Genomic DNA, 14,669 nt, shown 5'->3' with positions numbered 1-14,669 from the left:
GTTAAAAAGGAATCAGTTTCTTTATCAGTAGAGAATAAAACAAAGAGTTGTGTTTACTTTTTTTTGATGTTTATTTATTTTTGAGAGCGCAAGCAGGGGAGAGGCAGAGAGAAAGGGGGACAGAGGAGCTAAAGCAGGCTCTGTGATGACAGCTGAGAGCCTGATGAGGGGCTTGAACTCATGAACCGTGAGATGATGACCTGAGCCAAAGTTAGATGCTTAACCAACTGAGCCACCCAGGCGCCCCAAAGAGTTGTGTTTAAATTCATAAACTGTGGTGAACTATTAACTGTGCTGAAACAAATTTCAGACCCTGAAAAATCCTTCCAAGAATTCTATTAGAAAATCAATGTCCTATATGAGACCATAGGTAGAAATGAAATATTTAGGTCATCAGGTAGCCCTTGTATTCAGATGTTGATATCATCCACAACTAGGAGGTATTACAGAAATAACTATTTTCTAAAATCATCTGGCTTCTTATAACTTTACTGGCTTACTCTGAGCCAGATTTTTGTTTACTAAGAAACATGGATGATACACAATACCGTTATGTTCACCTTTTGTTAATTTAAGCCTTCTGTAAAAAACAAGCTTTGTATGTAATCTGCCATTTGGAGCCACGTGTTGAAGTTAAGAGTTTTATGTAAAATATAGTTCAAGCTGTCTTTCTCAGTCCATTTTGCTGGAAGAATGAAGAAAGGTCAAAATCTTGGGTTGGACAGCAGAAGCAAAGATAGTGTCACCTGAACAAATCCAGCGGGTTAGAATATTACTAAGTCTGTACTAAAAGACATTTCTTCTGTTATTCTGGTTCTAGGTCAAAAGCTTACGGACAATCTAAAACAAGCCAATCAGTTATACTCTTAACTTTACATTAATATATATGTAATATAAAAAATCCAAACAGCACACACACACACCCCATGTAAAACATTGCTTTAAGTTTTAATGTTTATTTCCCCAAGACAGCCTAGCCTGCATTCTACTTGGATAAATTTTACAAGCTAGTTTTCTGCTGCTTCTAGTTTTAAACTTTAACCATGTTTCTGATGACAAGGAATGCTGCAAAAATACTCTAGTTCAACAAAGAGTTATGATCACAAAATAATCTTTATCCATTCTACAGTGTTTCAGAATTACCAGTTGATTTTTAAACACAAAGTAGATATAGATGCTAATGGTGGCTAATCTGGTATGTTTCTTATAGCAAACTGTTGTTCATGCAACACTTGTGCTCAAAGGGGAAGGCACAGGATTTCCTACAATGAGCCACCTTATAAAGAGTTCTTTTTGTACAAATTAATTTATGTCACATTTAATTTAGTGTGCATAACCTCAAAACTGAGGTATTATTCCAATTTATAAAAACCACTTGCATAACTTTTATGCAAGTTTTAAAAATACAAAGTTTTCTCCCTAAAGTGGCTCAAAATAGATTGTTCATGGCTGCCTACATCTAAGATAAAAAGATTCTAAAACAATTGAACAGATTAGGCATATTATTAAAGGTGTTCAAACCATTACTTGATTTGTACATCTACTCAAACCTCTTCATCGGTCTTTATTCAGCAGTACATATGCACCAAATTCCATTTTAGAAGTTTCCATATCATTTTCATAGAAAACAAAGTTTGAAAACAAGTAACATTTAAACACAGCACGGTATTCTACCACAACTGAAACTTTTTTCTTCTTCTTCTTTACAGGACTCAACAAAATCTAAAAATGAACTATGCTGTAGATTTACCTCATGCAAAGATCTTTATGTTGTCTCTGAAAATGAAAAGGATGGCTTTTTAAAGCACATTTTACTGTTTTATACTATTATGGTAACTTGTGTACTGCAACACAGTCTATTTTGAGGGAAATTTATGATTTTTTTCATGCAAAAATCTACACAAATTAGTTTTGATGATATGGAAAGCTTTTCATAGCATCAAACATTCATCTGGTGCAAATGCACAGGGAAACCTTCCTGAAAAGTTTTCTGACTTGAGAAGCAACTAAAAAGCCATACTAGGTAAAGTAAATAAAAACTAAAAAGAAAAAAAAAGGAGGGTGGGTGGGAAAAGGGAAGAGGGGGAATAGAAAACACAGGCTGCAGAGTAAACCAATGTCTGCTGCTAAACCGGTCTTTGTTTTCATGTCCAGTGTACATTAACACTTATGATCTCACTTTGATGATTTACTAGGTTTGTTATCAGCCCCCTGAAGGCGAATCAAGCTTGCATGCGTTCACATACAGCACCACAACCATACTCTCGTACACAGTCACTCCAGGACTAGGAGTCTGCTTCATGAGTGAAGAGCCCTAGATTTGAAAGATGAACCTGACTCCCTATCACTGAGCCAGACATTCATTCAACATTGTCCATTCACACATTGCTTCATAGCAAGGCCTGGGCTCGTTTTCCTTTGACTTATATGGGCATCATATCCTCTTTTATGCTTACAAGGCTTGAAGATGACAGTACTGCACTTTCCCCTCAATTGATACAGAGTAAGTCAATGTTCCTTCTCAGGCACGGAAGATCTGTGACCTGTAGCCCTTTTTACTTTGAACAACCTAAATAAGCATTCATGTAAAGTTTTCGTTACATTTTGCCACTCATTCTCACTCGCACCCACTCGCCATCTTGACCTCATTTGGGCATTTTCTGTGATTCCAAATGAAATCTTCACATTTTCTTTCCCGATTTAATGCAGCAGCAGATCCCATGAGCCAAGCTTGATGGATCAAACCTTTTTATATATATGTATATATATATATATATCTCAGTGCTGCATTGTACCTAACTTCCACAACATCTTTCTAAAACTGGAACCCTTCTGTTGGTACATTGGCAGATGAATTGAAACCAAATGTTCCACCTTGTATTGCCTCTGGAACAAGGCTAGGATCTTCATCAATCTAAAGGAAAAGAGAAAAAGCAAGTGATAATTAGTTTTAAAGGCTATATAAATAGCATTATAGAAATATTCTCATTTCCCATAAAAAAAAAGTATGAGAAAGATGAGGAGAGTGAACACTGTCCTACCATCTCTTTAGAAAGCTGAAACATTCTGGGGTGTCTGGGTGGCTCAGTCAGTTGAGCGCCCAACTCTTGATTTCGGCTCAGGTCATGATCTCACGGTTCGTGGGATCGAAACCTGCTTGGAATTCTCTCTCTGCCCCTCCCCTGCACACACACTCTCTCTCAAGATAAATAAACTTAAAAAAAGAAAACAAAAGGAAAAGAAAGTGAATATTTTGTAAAGGCTTTTTCTTAAGGGACATCAAAATGAGAGGGAACTTAAGAGAATATGCAAGATAGGTATCTTCCAAAAGAGTGAAATTTAAGAAATTAGAGATGGTCTTTTATATCTCAAACTGAGATGTATAGTTTCTCTTTTACCTGGGCAAATAGATAAAAGTTGATGACTTAATTAAAAAAATTAGGGGAACGTGGATGGTTCAGTTAAGTGTCCAACTTCAGCTCAGGTCATGATCTCACAGTTTGTGAGCCTGGAGCCTGCTTCGCATTCTGTGTCTCCTTCTCTCTCTGCCCTCCCCCTACTCATGCTCTGTCTCTCTGCTTCTCTCTCAAAAATAAACATTAAATAAAAAATTAAAAAAAGAGAAATTAATGCTGTCACTTTTTCAGAGTAAATGTAATCTTTAGATACTTTTCTACTAGCAATTGGAGACAAATGACCTTTGGGCTTAAAACAGTAAAATAATAGCTATGCTATAATGAATAAATAATATTCTATATGCTCTATAGCTAAAGGTTCTTTTTTGAAATACCACAAAATCACTGATTTACAGCGCAGTTCCTATAAATACACATTTGATTTGAATTATTCTTTTCACAATGTAAGAGAGTAACAAATAACTTCATGTTGAGGTATTAGAAATCATAAGGTCTTGTGTGTATCTATTTGCAAATTAGGACTTCCAAAAATCCAATTCTAAGACATGTGATACAAGATACCCTTAAGAGAGTATGTTTTTCTGGATTTTAGTTCTGATTTATTTAAATGGCATTACATTCTAAATAGAACTTAGCTTGATCATCTGTAGGTAAATAGTCTATAAATTTTTTTTCCAGTACTGTTTTTGTCAGGTTAATGTTCAAACCATATATACTTAACAAAATGTTTCATTAACACTGAATTTTTTTTTTTTTTTGATAATGTGGAAAGGTTGGGGGTATTATGACTTATTCTTTGAAAAGTTGAGAATCATCAAAAAAAAAATCCACTGGTGGCTGTATCTAAAATTTTTTCTTAAAAATTTTATTTTTTTAATTTATTATTTTTAATATTTATTTATTTTTGGGAGACAGAGAGACAGAGTGCAAGCAGGGGAGGGGCAGAGAGAGGGAGACACAGAATCTGAAGCAGGCTCCAGGCTCCAAGCTGTCAGCACAGAGCTCGACATGGGGCTGGAACCCATGAAGTGCGGGATCATGATCTAGGCCAAAGTCAGATGCCTAATCGACTGAGCCACTCAGGTGCCCCTAATTAAAATTTTTAAAGGAATAACTGTTTTTAGGTTTATTTTTCCAAAGAGGCAATACTGAAAATAAGTTAATACTTTAATTTCAACTACCACATACTGACAAAACGAAGATACTTTTGTATACTACACCTTACATTATATAGTAACTTAACTTTCTTAATGATTTATTGTTTCCATTTTATCTATCCTCATATTTATTTTTGGTCACCTACTAAAAATAATAGTGACAATATCTTTAAGTATGGGTTAACTAATTCCTGTCATAAACATTACAGAATATACTAGTGTCACTGCTTTGTTTACAAACATGTTATGCTATTAACTATAAGGATGTCAAGTGAAAATAAATTCTGACTTGTTCAGTGTTAAAAAAAAAAAAATCCTTATCATAACTCAATAGCAAAAAGACAACCCAATTAAAAAATGGGCAAAAGACCTGAGCAGACATTTCTCCAAAAGAAATATAAAAGGTACACACATACATGAAAAGATGCTCAATATCACTCGTAATTAGGGTAATGCAAATTAAAACCACAATGAGATATTACCTCACAGACGTTAAAATAGCCATCACAAAAAAGACAAGAGTTAACAAATGCTGGTGTGGATATGGAAAAAGGGAAACCTTGTGCATTGTTGGTGGGACTGTAAACTGGTACAGCCACTATGGAAAACAATATGGAGGATTCCCTCCCCCCCAAAATTAAAAATAAAACTACCATATGATTCAGCAATTCCACTTCTAGGAATATATTCAAAGAAAACAAAAACACTAACTCAAAAAGACATCTCCACCCCCATGTTCATAGCACATTATCTACAACAGCCAAGGTATGGAAATAATCTAAATGTCCATCAACAGATGACCGGAAAAAGAAAATGTGGTATATATACACAACAGAGTATTATTCAGACTAAAAGGAAACCCTGCTATTTGCAGCAACATGTATCAACACTGAGGGAATTTAATGCTAAGTTAAATAAATCAGACAGTGAAAGACAAATACCGTATGCTCTAACTTATATGTGGAATCTAACAAAACAAAAAACAAGCTCATAGGAAAGATCAAACTTGTGGTTACCATAGGTGGGGGGAGGAGGAAGAAAAAAGTGGAGGAAGGTAGTCAAAAGGTACAAACTTCCAGTTATTAGATTAAAAAAAAAAAACAACAAAGATACTTTACAAGCAAACCTTTCAGCATCACTGCAAAATAAGAACATTTCATTCTATTTTTAACTATTAATGTCAATAAATTTGTAAAAAAATAAAAAAAAATTCCTTATCTTTTTTTGCCCTTAGAACTAGTACTACATTTTAATGCCCTGAGGGACTTAAAAAAATTTTATTTTTCTTTTTTTTCTTGAAGGAGAGAGAGACAGAGCATGAGTGGGGGAGGAGCACAGAGAGGGAGACACAGAATTTGAAGCAGGCTCCAGACTCTATGCTGTCAGCACCGAGCCCAATGCGGGGCTCAAACCCACGAACCCCAAGTTCATGACCTGAGCCGAAGTAGGACGCTCAACCGACTGAGCCACCCAGGCGCCCCTGAGGGACTTCAAAATACTAAAATATTTATGTTTCTGGAGGTGACCTTACTACTACATACTTAATTCCATTCCAAAAAAATATATACATGTATGACCTTACTATATTTCTGGATTTATGTTTATACATAAAACTAAGAAAACTATAAAATTATTAAATACATCATCTGAAGAGAAGAACTGGTCAATGATCTCATAGGCCAACTTGTAGATGTCTTCATTTTCATGATTTTGAAGCTGTTCAATTTTCTCCAGTCCTGCAAGAAATTTTATGAAGTGAAGCAACAGTAATATTTAAAATTCAGTAACAACAACAACAACAAATTACATTACTCTTGGGACCACATAATCTCAATTTTTGGATTGCAAATCTGTGATTTTTAAGGAATCTATTCTAAAGGTGAATCTTAAAAATAAAAAGGTTTTATGCACAAAGATGCAGCATATTTATCTTAAAAAGTTAACAACTTGAGTGTTTAAACGCATGTAAATGTTTAAGCAAGCAAAGGGGCACCTCTATTCAGAATACTACATAACCAATGTTTATAAGGAATAACAACATGGACTGCTTTTGTTTGTTACAAGTTAAAAGCAGATTCTCTCTACTTTCTAGCCTCTGTCAAGTTTTTATAATGACCATGTATAAAAACAATGAAAATACTGGTGATTAATAAATATGAATGTTAAGACATCTGTTAAGCATTATAGAAAATGATCAAGATGAACTACAGTATTTAAGGAGAATCTTCCCTATAAACATTAATGAGTTTTTTAAATCACAGGCAGAAAAGAATATATAAAAAGTGATATGCAAATTGGATCTTGTTTTGTTTGACAGGAGTAATAATTTTAAGGCTTCTGAAATAAAGTGAAATTGCCCTTTCATGAGTGTTCTTCCTTTAATTCTTACAAGGGAGAAATTGTTACGGGCTCATTTCTCACTCTACACACACTTTGTGGGACTGCACTTCCAAGTGAAAATAATTTAGCTAGGAGGCCTGGCTAGCTCAGTCAGCACAGCATGTGACTCTTGACCCCAGGGTTGTGGGTTCAAGCCTCATGTTGAGTATGGGGACTGCTTATGTATAAAAGCTTAAAAAATAAATAAAATCTGAAAAAAATTTAGCTACTAAGATAGGTGAGGACCTGCAAATCTACAACTTCATTTCTTTTCTGAGCTTTAGATGCATAGAATTAAAACACCTGTATGATAATTCCACCAGACGTTTCATGGGTACTTGAAACTTAAAATGTCCAAAACACAATTTGTTATTTGCCTCTCCTCAATTGAATTGTTCGATCTACTGTATTCTTACTTGGTGATAACAACGTGAAATCTGAGAGAAAGCCCAAGTACCCCTTTCCCTCCATACTCTATCATCAAATCTCAAAACCTCAAAGTCTATCCATTTCTTGATGTCATCATTTATTATGGCCCAACCGCTGTATACTTTCCTAACTGGCTTCCTGCCTCTTGTCTCCAAAGGTCCCAATCTCCCTGCTATCCATGCTCTATTTAAATATACCAATCCCCCAGGTAAAATCTTTCAATGGCTTATAATACCCTGGGGCAGAATCCAATGGAGAAACTTAAAAATACAGATTCCTGGCCTTACGTCTAGTGATGGAGGCAAGGCTCTGATCTACATTTTAATTTTAATATATAAAAATAAAACTTTTAATAATTACAATGTTTACATGGTAAAAAAAAAAGTAGTAAAAAATTTTTTAACTATGTTTAATTTTTCTGGTACTCAACTTCCTAATTAGGTTCCCTAACACTATTCTCCCTCTTCTGTTTCTAACTTGATAGTTAGGCATTATTTTTCTGTTGCTCTAATTGTCACGTTAGTAACTTTAAACATGCTTTTCTTATTAAATTGACTTTCAAGCCTCTGAACTCCACACCAAGCAAACTGAAGATTTGGTTCTCCTACTCTTATAGTTACTTCTCCTTTCATTTACTTCTCCACTTGTCAGAAATCCCTTTCCTTTTATGCTCATCCACGTTGGTAACATTTACATTTTGTTCCACGGCTACACTTGAGACTTCCATGTTCTATCTAAATGGCAATTCTAAGAGTTGAAAGCTAAGACATGCTGTTTACATTCTGGGTGGCTCTGGCACACAGTCACGTTTGGGAACCACTGACCTATAGAATAAAGAATCTGCTGTGCTACAGAGCTTCTGTAAGACTGCAGACGCCTGGTGATTGGCTGTATCTACAGCCTCATCTTTAAGCAGCCATCTACCCCGTACTTTGTGATTCAGCAACAGTGAACTACTTATTATTTGCTGAATGCTAGGTCTCACCTCAGACTTCGCTCATGGTGTTATCTCTGCCTGGAACACCTTTCATCCCTTTTTACTTTATTAATCCTTATTCATCTCTCAAAATCCAGCTCAGGTGTCACTTCCTGCTTCTTCCAGGATGGATAAGGTATTTCATTTTGTTGTACATTTCTATTAGGGTAATTAGCACATTAAATCAGTTCATTTTTATCTCCATGACTAGACTACATGCCTTGAGGGCAAGGGCTGTGTCTTGTTTACCACTGTTTTCCCAGTACCTTAGCACAGTGCCTGTTCAATGCATGGCAGCAATTCAATTACCTAAGCATATGCAAGAAGCTGAGCAGGACTGTACATATAGAATATAGTATTTACTTTATTCTGTTACTTGATTATCTGAGAAAAATACAGAAGTGCTACATTAGTCAGAAAATAAAAGTAGTTACAAAAAGAACATTGAAATGTGAAATAATAGCCTGTAACTTACCTCCACATTCTTCTATAAGGTTGGCTATGGTTTCTGCCTCATCTTCAGCCATTTTTAATATATTACTTAGTCCATCAAGTACTACTTGCACAACTTGTGCATCTTTTACAGTCAGCAAGTTGCAAAAAGGTGGAATAACATTTTGTTGGATTAGATAGGCCACCTGAAGAATAAAAACACCATGACATAATAAGTGAACTTTGTGTACCAAATGATCTCACTGAAATAATTTTGACTTTAAAATTTTGAGTAGGAAACATGACCTCATCTTTCAGGTTATGTTAGACTACATTAGACTATTTTATGACTTTATTGTTAGATGGTTTTATTATCAGATTCCTTCTCTTTTAAATGTAGTGTTTACTTTTCTTGAACTTAGAAAAAAAGTGAAAATGAAGGAATCACTCAGCTTCATATGAAACATATGCCATAAAGAGTACTTTCTTCAAAGATCCTTTCCTCCCCTTTAAGATTAAGAAATAATGAAATCTGTTAAAAGCCTGGATTTTTTTAAAGCTACAATTGTTCGTTGTTGGAGTATTCAATGTGAGAGTGCTACAACATTTAGTGCCCTCATAGCCACCTTCAATTCACTATTCAATTGGTTCAATTCAATTTTCATAATATTTTTCAATCATTTTATATTTTGTTATGCTGTTATTACCATGTACTATTACTTATATTCTGCTCTGGATTCCTTGCTCACCACCAGTCTACAGCTCACTTGTGACAATTACCAGCTTATTGTGTATCAGCTCTAAATTCACCCTTTTTACCTATCTGTAAAATTTATCTGAAATCTTTAAAACTCATTTTATTCTTCTAGTTTGGCACAATGTTAACCTCTGTCACCCACACAACTCTAGAATGAGTGCCTCTTTAAATTTTACAACCTAGGCACCTCACATTCCTTTCCCTAATTTCTAGTCTCAGCTTTTTGGTTTTGGTTAGTTCCCTGCCTTCCTTGCTTTGTCTGCTGCTGATAAATTTTTCTTGTTGTTTGCTTTCTTTTTATTGTTGATGTTCACTTGTTAGGAGAATCTGTGAAGTTGTTTCAGTCTGCCCTATTAACCTAAAAAGTCCTATTTTTCCCTAATACTGTTTAAAAATAAAAAACCAAAATCTTGACTACATGTGCTTTGATCTTACCATGGATTAGAAAATTCTTAAAGGCTAAGATGGTATAAAGAGAACACTTCTCATCTATGAAATATAACTAAAGGAAGTCAAGGTGACACTTTTATATGGGGCAAAAAAAATTACAGAATGCCTGTTACCTTGCTATTATTTTAAATTAGGATTTAACTGAAATCTAAATCTTAGAATTATCTGTACTGTTTTATTTTTACCAGTTTTGAGAAATAAATAAGAGCTGAACTTACTTGATCTTTCCTCCCACTAATTGTTAAGTTACTTATGGCCCAAGCAGCTTCTTTCTGAGTGCCAAAATCCCCCTGTAAAATCAAAGGATACAAACTTCAGTTTAGGATATTGGGAAAAAATGTTGTCTGAAATTATTTTCAACTGTTTATTTCCCCAGGTTTTCTTCTAGCCTTTCTATATGCATACATAACTTTTAAAAGAACTTTTTAATGTCTATTTCTGAGAGAGAGAGAGTACATGCACAAGCAGGGGAGGGGCAGAGAGAGAAGGGTACAGAGGATCCAAAGCAGGCTCCAATGCTGACAGCAGAGGAGCCAATTGAGGGGCTTGAACTCATGAACCAGGAGATCATGAACTGAGCCAAAGGTGGGTGCTTAAGTGACTGAGCCACCCAGGTGCCCCCATCATTTTCATTTAAGAAAAGCTTTTCAACTCAATTTGCCCTAAACAAATGTAGACTCCCTTTTGCAGTCTCTCCTAGCAACAAACTGACTTGATTTTACTGTTCAATTAGATTAAATGAAGTCAATGATGAAAGGGAGGGGAATGTGCATTTCACTTTAATCAAAGAAATGTCAAGTTAAATTATCCTTTTAAACATAGTTTTAAAAATGATAATGTCCACCATTAAAATATATTTAAAAATCATTTAACAAGTCATACATATGATTTAGCAATATACTTAGTAATACTTAATAATATGAAGTTCTCATAGGTGAGAACCTTTGAGAATTTACCAAGAAAATAATTTAAAACCAAGTAATACCATGTATCTTTCTATATATATATTGTACTAGAAGCACACACTAGTCAAAAAGTAAAAGCCACTAAAATTCTCAACAGTGAAATAACTAATTACAATAAATCTAAATGGAATAATAACCAGTTATTAAACATAAAGAAGACTAGCGGGGCAGCCGGGTGGCTCATTTGGTTATGCGTCTGACTTCGGCTCAGGTCATGATCTTGCAGTTCCTAAGTTCCAGCCACTTGTGAGTTTGAGCCCCTATTGGGTTCTGCGCTGACAGCTCAGAGCCTAGAGCCTGCTTCAGATTCTGTGTCTCTCTTTCTCTGCCCCTCTGCCACTTAAACTCTGTCTCTCTCTTTCTCAAAAATAAACGTTAAAAAAAAAAAAAAAGACTAGCAATCTGGAAAAATGCTTGTAATTAAGAAAAAACTTACGTAAATATGAGTAATAAAAATTAAAGTTGCAGTGGGCATCTATTTTTATACATCAGACCGATAAAATCCAAGTATCTATCAGTGGTAGGAGTGTGAAACAGTACAATCTTTACAGACAGGGATGAATATTACACAGCAAAATTTACATATATGTCTATCTGTAATTCTAGTATTCCCTAGTAAAATACTGAAAAAAAAAAAAACCTTAATCTTAGAAACATCTCAAATATGATAAAATAGTTAAGGTGATTGAATACATTATAGTACATCCATATAATGGAGTATCATACGTAGGTATAAAAAAGGATTAAAGAAGCTCTCTATATAATGCTATGGGAATGATCTCTGGGATACACATTTTTTAATAAAAAAAAGCAATACCAGCGGTGTAAGAAAGGGTGGGAATAAGCAAATACATAAGCATTTGCTGATATTTAAAAAGAAACAACAGAATAACCCAAAAACTAATAAAGATGATTATCTGTAAAGGAAGGAAGAGTATGTGAAAGAAATGGAAATTAGATCTTTGTGTATGTACTTTTAAAATAAGGCATACATTTTTTACCTGGAAACTATATAACCATTTGCTTTATATAACCAAAAAAACCCTAAACAAAGAAAAGTAACAATCCAGTGAAGAAATGGGCAAAAAACATGAACAGATGATTTTCCAAAAACATACAGATAGATAACAAGACACATGAAAAGATGCTCATCATCACTCATCATCAGGGAAATACAAATTAGAACCACAATGAGATACTGCCTCACATCTGTCAGAATGGCTAAAATTAACAACTCAGGAAACAATAGATGTTGTCAAGGATGTGGATAAAGAGGAACACTTTTGCACTGCTGGTGGGAATGCAAACTGGTGCAGTCACTCTGGAAAACAGTACGGAGATTCCTCAAAAAATTAAACATAGAACTACCCTACAACCCAGCAATTGCACTACTAGGAATTTATCCAAAGGATACAAGAATAGCGATTTGAAGGGGCACATGCACCCCAGTGTTTATAGCAGCACTATCAACAATAGCCAAAGTATGGAAAGAGCACAAATGTCCAGTGCTTGACAAATGGATAAAGATGTGGCATATATATACAATGGAGTATTACTTGGCTATCAAAAAGAATGAGATCTTGCCATTTGCAACAACACAGATGGAACTAGAGTTTATTATGCTAAGCAAAATAAGTCAGGCAGAGAAGGATAAATATATGATTCCACTCATATGTAGAATTTAAAAAATAAAACAGATGAACACAGGGGAAGGGAAGAAAAAGTAAGATAAAAACAAAGAGGGTGGCAAACCATAACAGACTCTTCAATACAGAGAACAACAACAACAAAAAAGAACAAAATAAAAAAAGAACAAAAAATACAGAAAACAAACTGACAGTTGCTGAAGGGGGAGTGTGTGGGGTTAAATGGGTGATGGACATTCAGGAGGGCACTTGTTGGGATGAGCATTGGGTGTTAAATGTAAGTGATAATCACTAAATTCTATTCCTGAAATCATCATTATACTGTATGTTAACTAACTTGGATTTAAAACAAATAAACTGAGTCTTGACCCACTCTGCAAACAAAAGAAAACAGAAATAATCTAATTGTATTTCATGTTGGGTGACTTAGCCACACATGCAAAAAATCATTTCAAGTGATATATTACTTTAAGTACATCATTGATGGAAAATATCCTAAAGACAAAAAACCGTCAAGGAAATCTTAAAAGTGGAGTAGTCATGTTGTTAGTGGCAATGTGATTTTGTTATTTTGATAAATTTTATATATCTCAATATATATTGCAATCTTTTTATAAAGATTCCAGCATAAAAGAGATAAAAATATAAAATCGAAGAGAAAATAAAAACACTGTTTACCCTAAATACCCAGTAACAGCTGATAGTTTCCTTTCATTCATGATTCGTTTCTTATGAATTCTCATGTTCACAAAAATACTATATATATTCTATTTTTTTTTTAAAGTAGGCTCGACGCCCAATGTAGGGCTTAAACTCACAACCCTCATATCAAGAATCGCATGCTCCACTGACTGAACCACCCAGGCACCCCTATCTTCTACTTAAAAACAACAACAACAACAACAACAACAAAGAAACACCCCTGATCACCTATTTCGTTCACTCAGGCCTAAAAACAATGACAACCTCATAACAATGGTCATCTTTAGGACCTGAACTATGGTCCTTAAATACTATCTGCTACCTAAAAGGGCATCCTGGAGAGTCTACATCAGAAAATACACAAAATAAGCTTGAGAATCATGTCATATTCAAAGGGTAGGAAGCTCTCATAAACTACTGAGGAGATGTAAAAAAGACACAGGCACTAAATTTAAGAGGTTCCCATTGGTCAGGGACAATTTGAGTGTTAAAAAAAATAACTACAAAATATAAATTCGTAATTTCCTAAGGACACTAAAAACTCCACCTTAGTCAACTTTTGACGTTGTTAGGGAACCATGTTATTCTAAAAACTGAGTGATAATGAGAATTTATCTTGTCTTTCTCATATGAAACATATTTTAGAGTAAACCAATAGCTGATAGTTTCTTATTGAAAAATCACAGGTAATACATAAAGTATGATAGAATTAGAATGTCACCATTTTGCAGTTCCTTGTAAAATAAGGGATCCATGCAATGATCATCAATGACTGATTACCTAAAAACCCCTAGGCAAAAGATTGGTGGATAGGTTTATAACAATCAATTGCAGTAGGCTGAGAACAACTGAGCTCATTCATCAATCTGAACAGGAGATCTAGGACATCTGGAGATACGGGACAAACAGTATGTGTCTTCTGATGTGAATCATTAGGAAATACAGAGTAGTGCATTAAGCCTTGCCTAAAAGACTGAACCTGATCTACCAGTCTACAGGAAACTAAGCCTTTACTATCAGCTTGTAGAAAATATGGAGGGAAAGAAGACAGAGGTATCTTCTTTAATTACAGATCAGTGTTCAGAAAAAAACCCTCATGCTGTGACTGTGGTCTCTTTCCCAAACATTAAAGTAAGTATGAGAGATGATATAGCATCCAATTAAATAGCACACTTACTTGCTGTTTGATTTTGGGCAAATTTATTGGTCTATACCATAGTTTGGAGCTACAGTATTAAATGAAGTAATATATGTAGAGTGATGAGAATATGTAAGCATTTACAATCAGTAATAATTATGACCATGAACATTATCATCAGTAGTAATAATAATGTATTTTTAATAAATCCCAGGACGATGG

At 34.6% G+C, this 14,669-nt stretch overlaps 1 protein-coding gene across 3 annotated transcripts in view; it reads right to left on the bottom strand.

Annotated features, from left to right (window-relative positions):
* Positions 1-929: 929 nt before the first annotated feature.
* KPNA4 (karyopherin subunit alpha 4) overlaps positions 930-14,669 on the bottom strand; it is a 67,158-nt gene continuing 53,418 nt past the window's right edge. For all 3 annotated transcript variants that reach the window (XM_027061514.2, XM_027061513.2, XM_053221259.1), the window contains 4 exons: positions 10,215-10,286; positions 8,833-8,995; positions 6,215-6,309; positions 930-2,914 (listed from right to left, as the gene is read on the bottom strand). In XM_027061514.2, coding sequence (XP_026917315.1) covers positions 2,816-2,914; positions 6,215-6,309; positions 8,833-8,995; positions 10,215-10,286 — 429 coding nt within the window. In that variant the 3' untranslated portion in view covers positions 930-2,815. The remainder of the gene's footprint in view (positions 2,915-6,214; positions 6,310-8,832; positions 8,996-10,214; positions 10,287-14,669) is intronic.

The sequence above is a fragment of the Acinonyx jubatus genome, chromosome C2 (genome assembly GCF_027475565.1).
Source record: "Acinonyx jubatus isolate Ajub_Pintada_27869175 chromosome C2, VMU_Ajub_asm_v1.0, whole genome shotgun sequence".
Lineage (NCBI taxonomy): Eukaryota > Metazoa > Chordata > Mammalia > Carnivora > Felidae > Acinonyx > Acinonyx jubatus.
The sequence above is the reverse complement of the archived record's forward strand: the minus strand, read 5'-3'. Positions and strand labels throughout refer to the sequence as shown.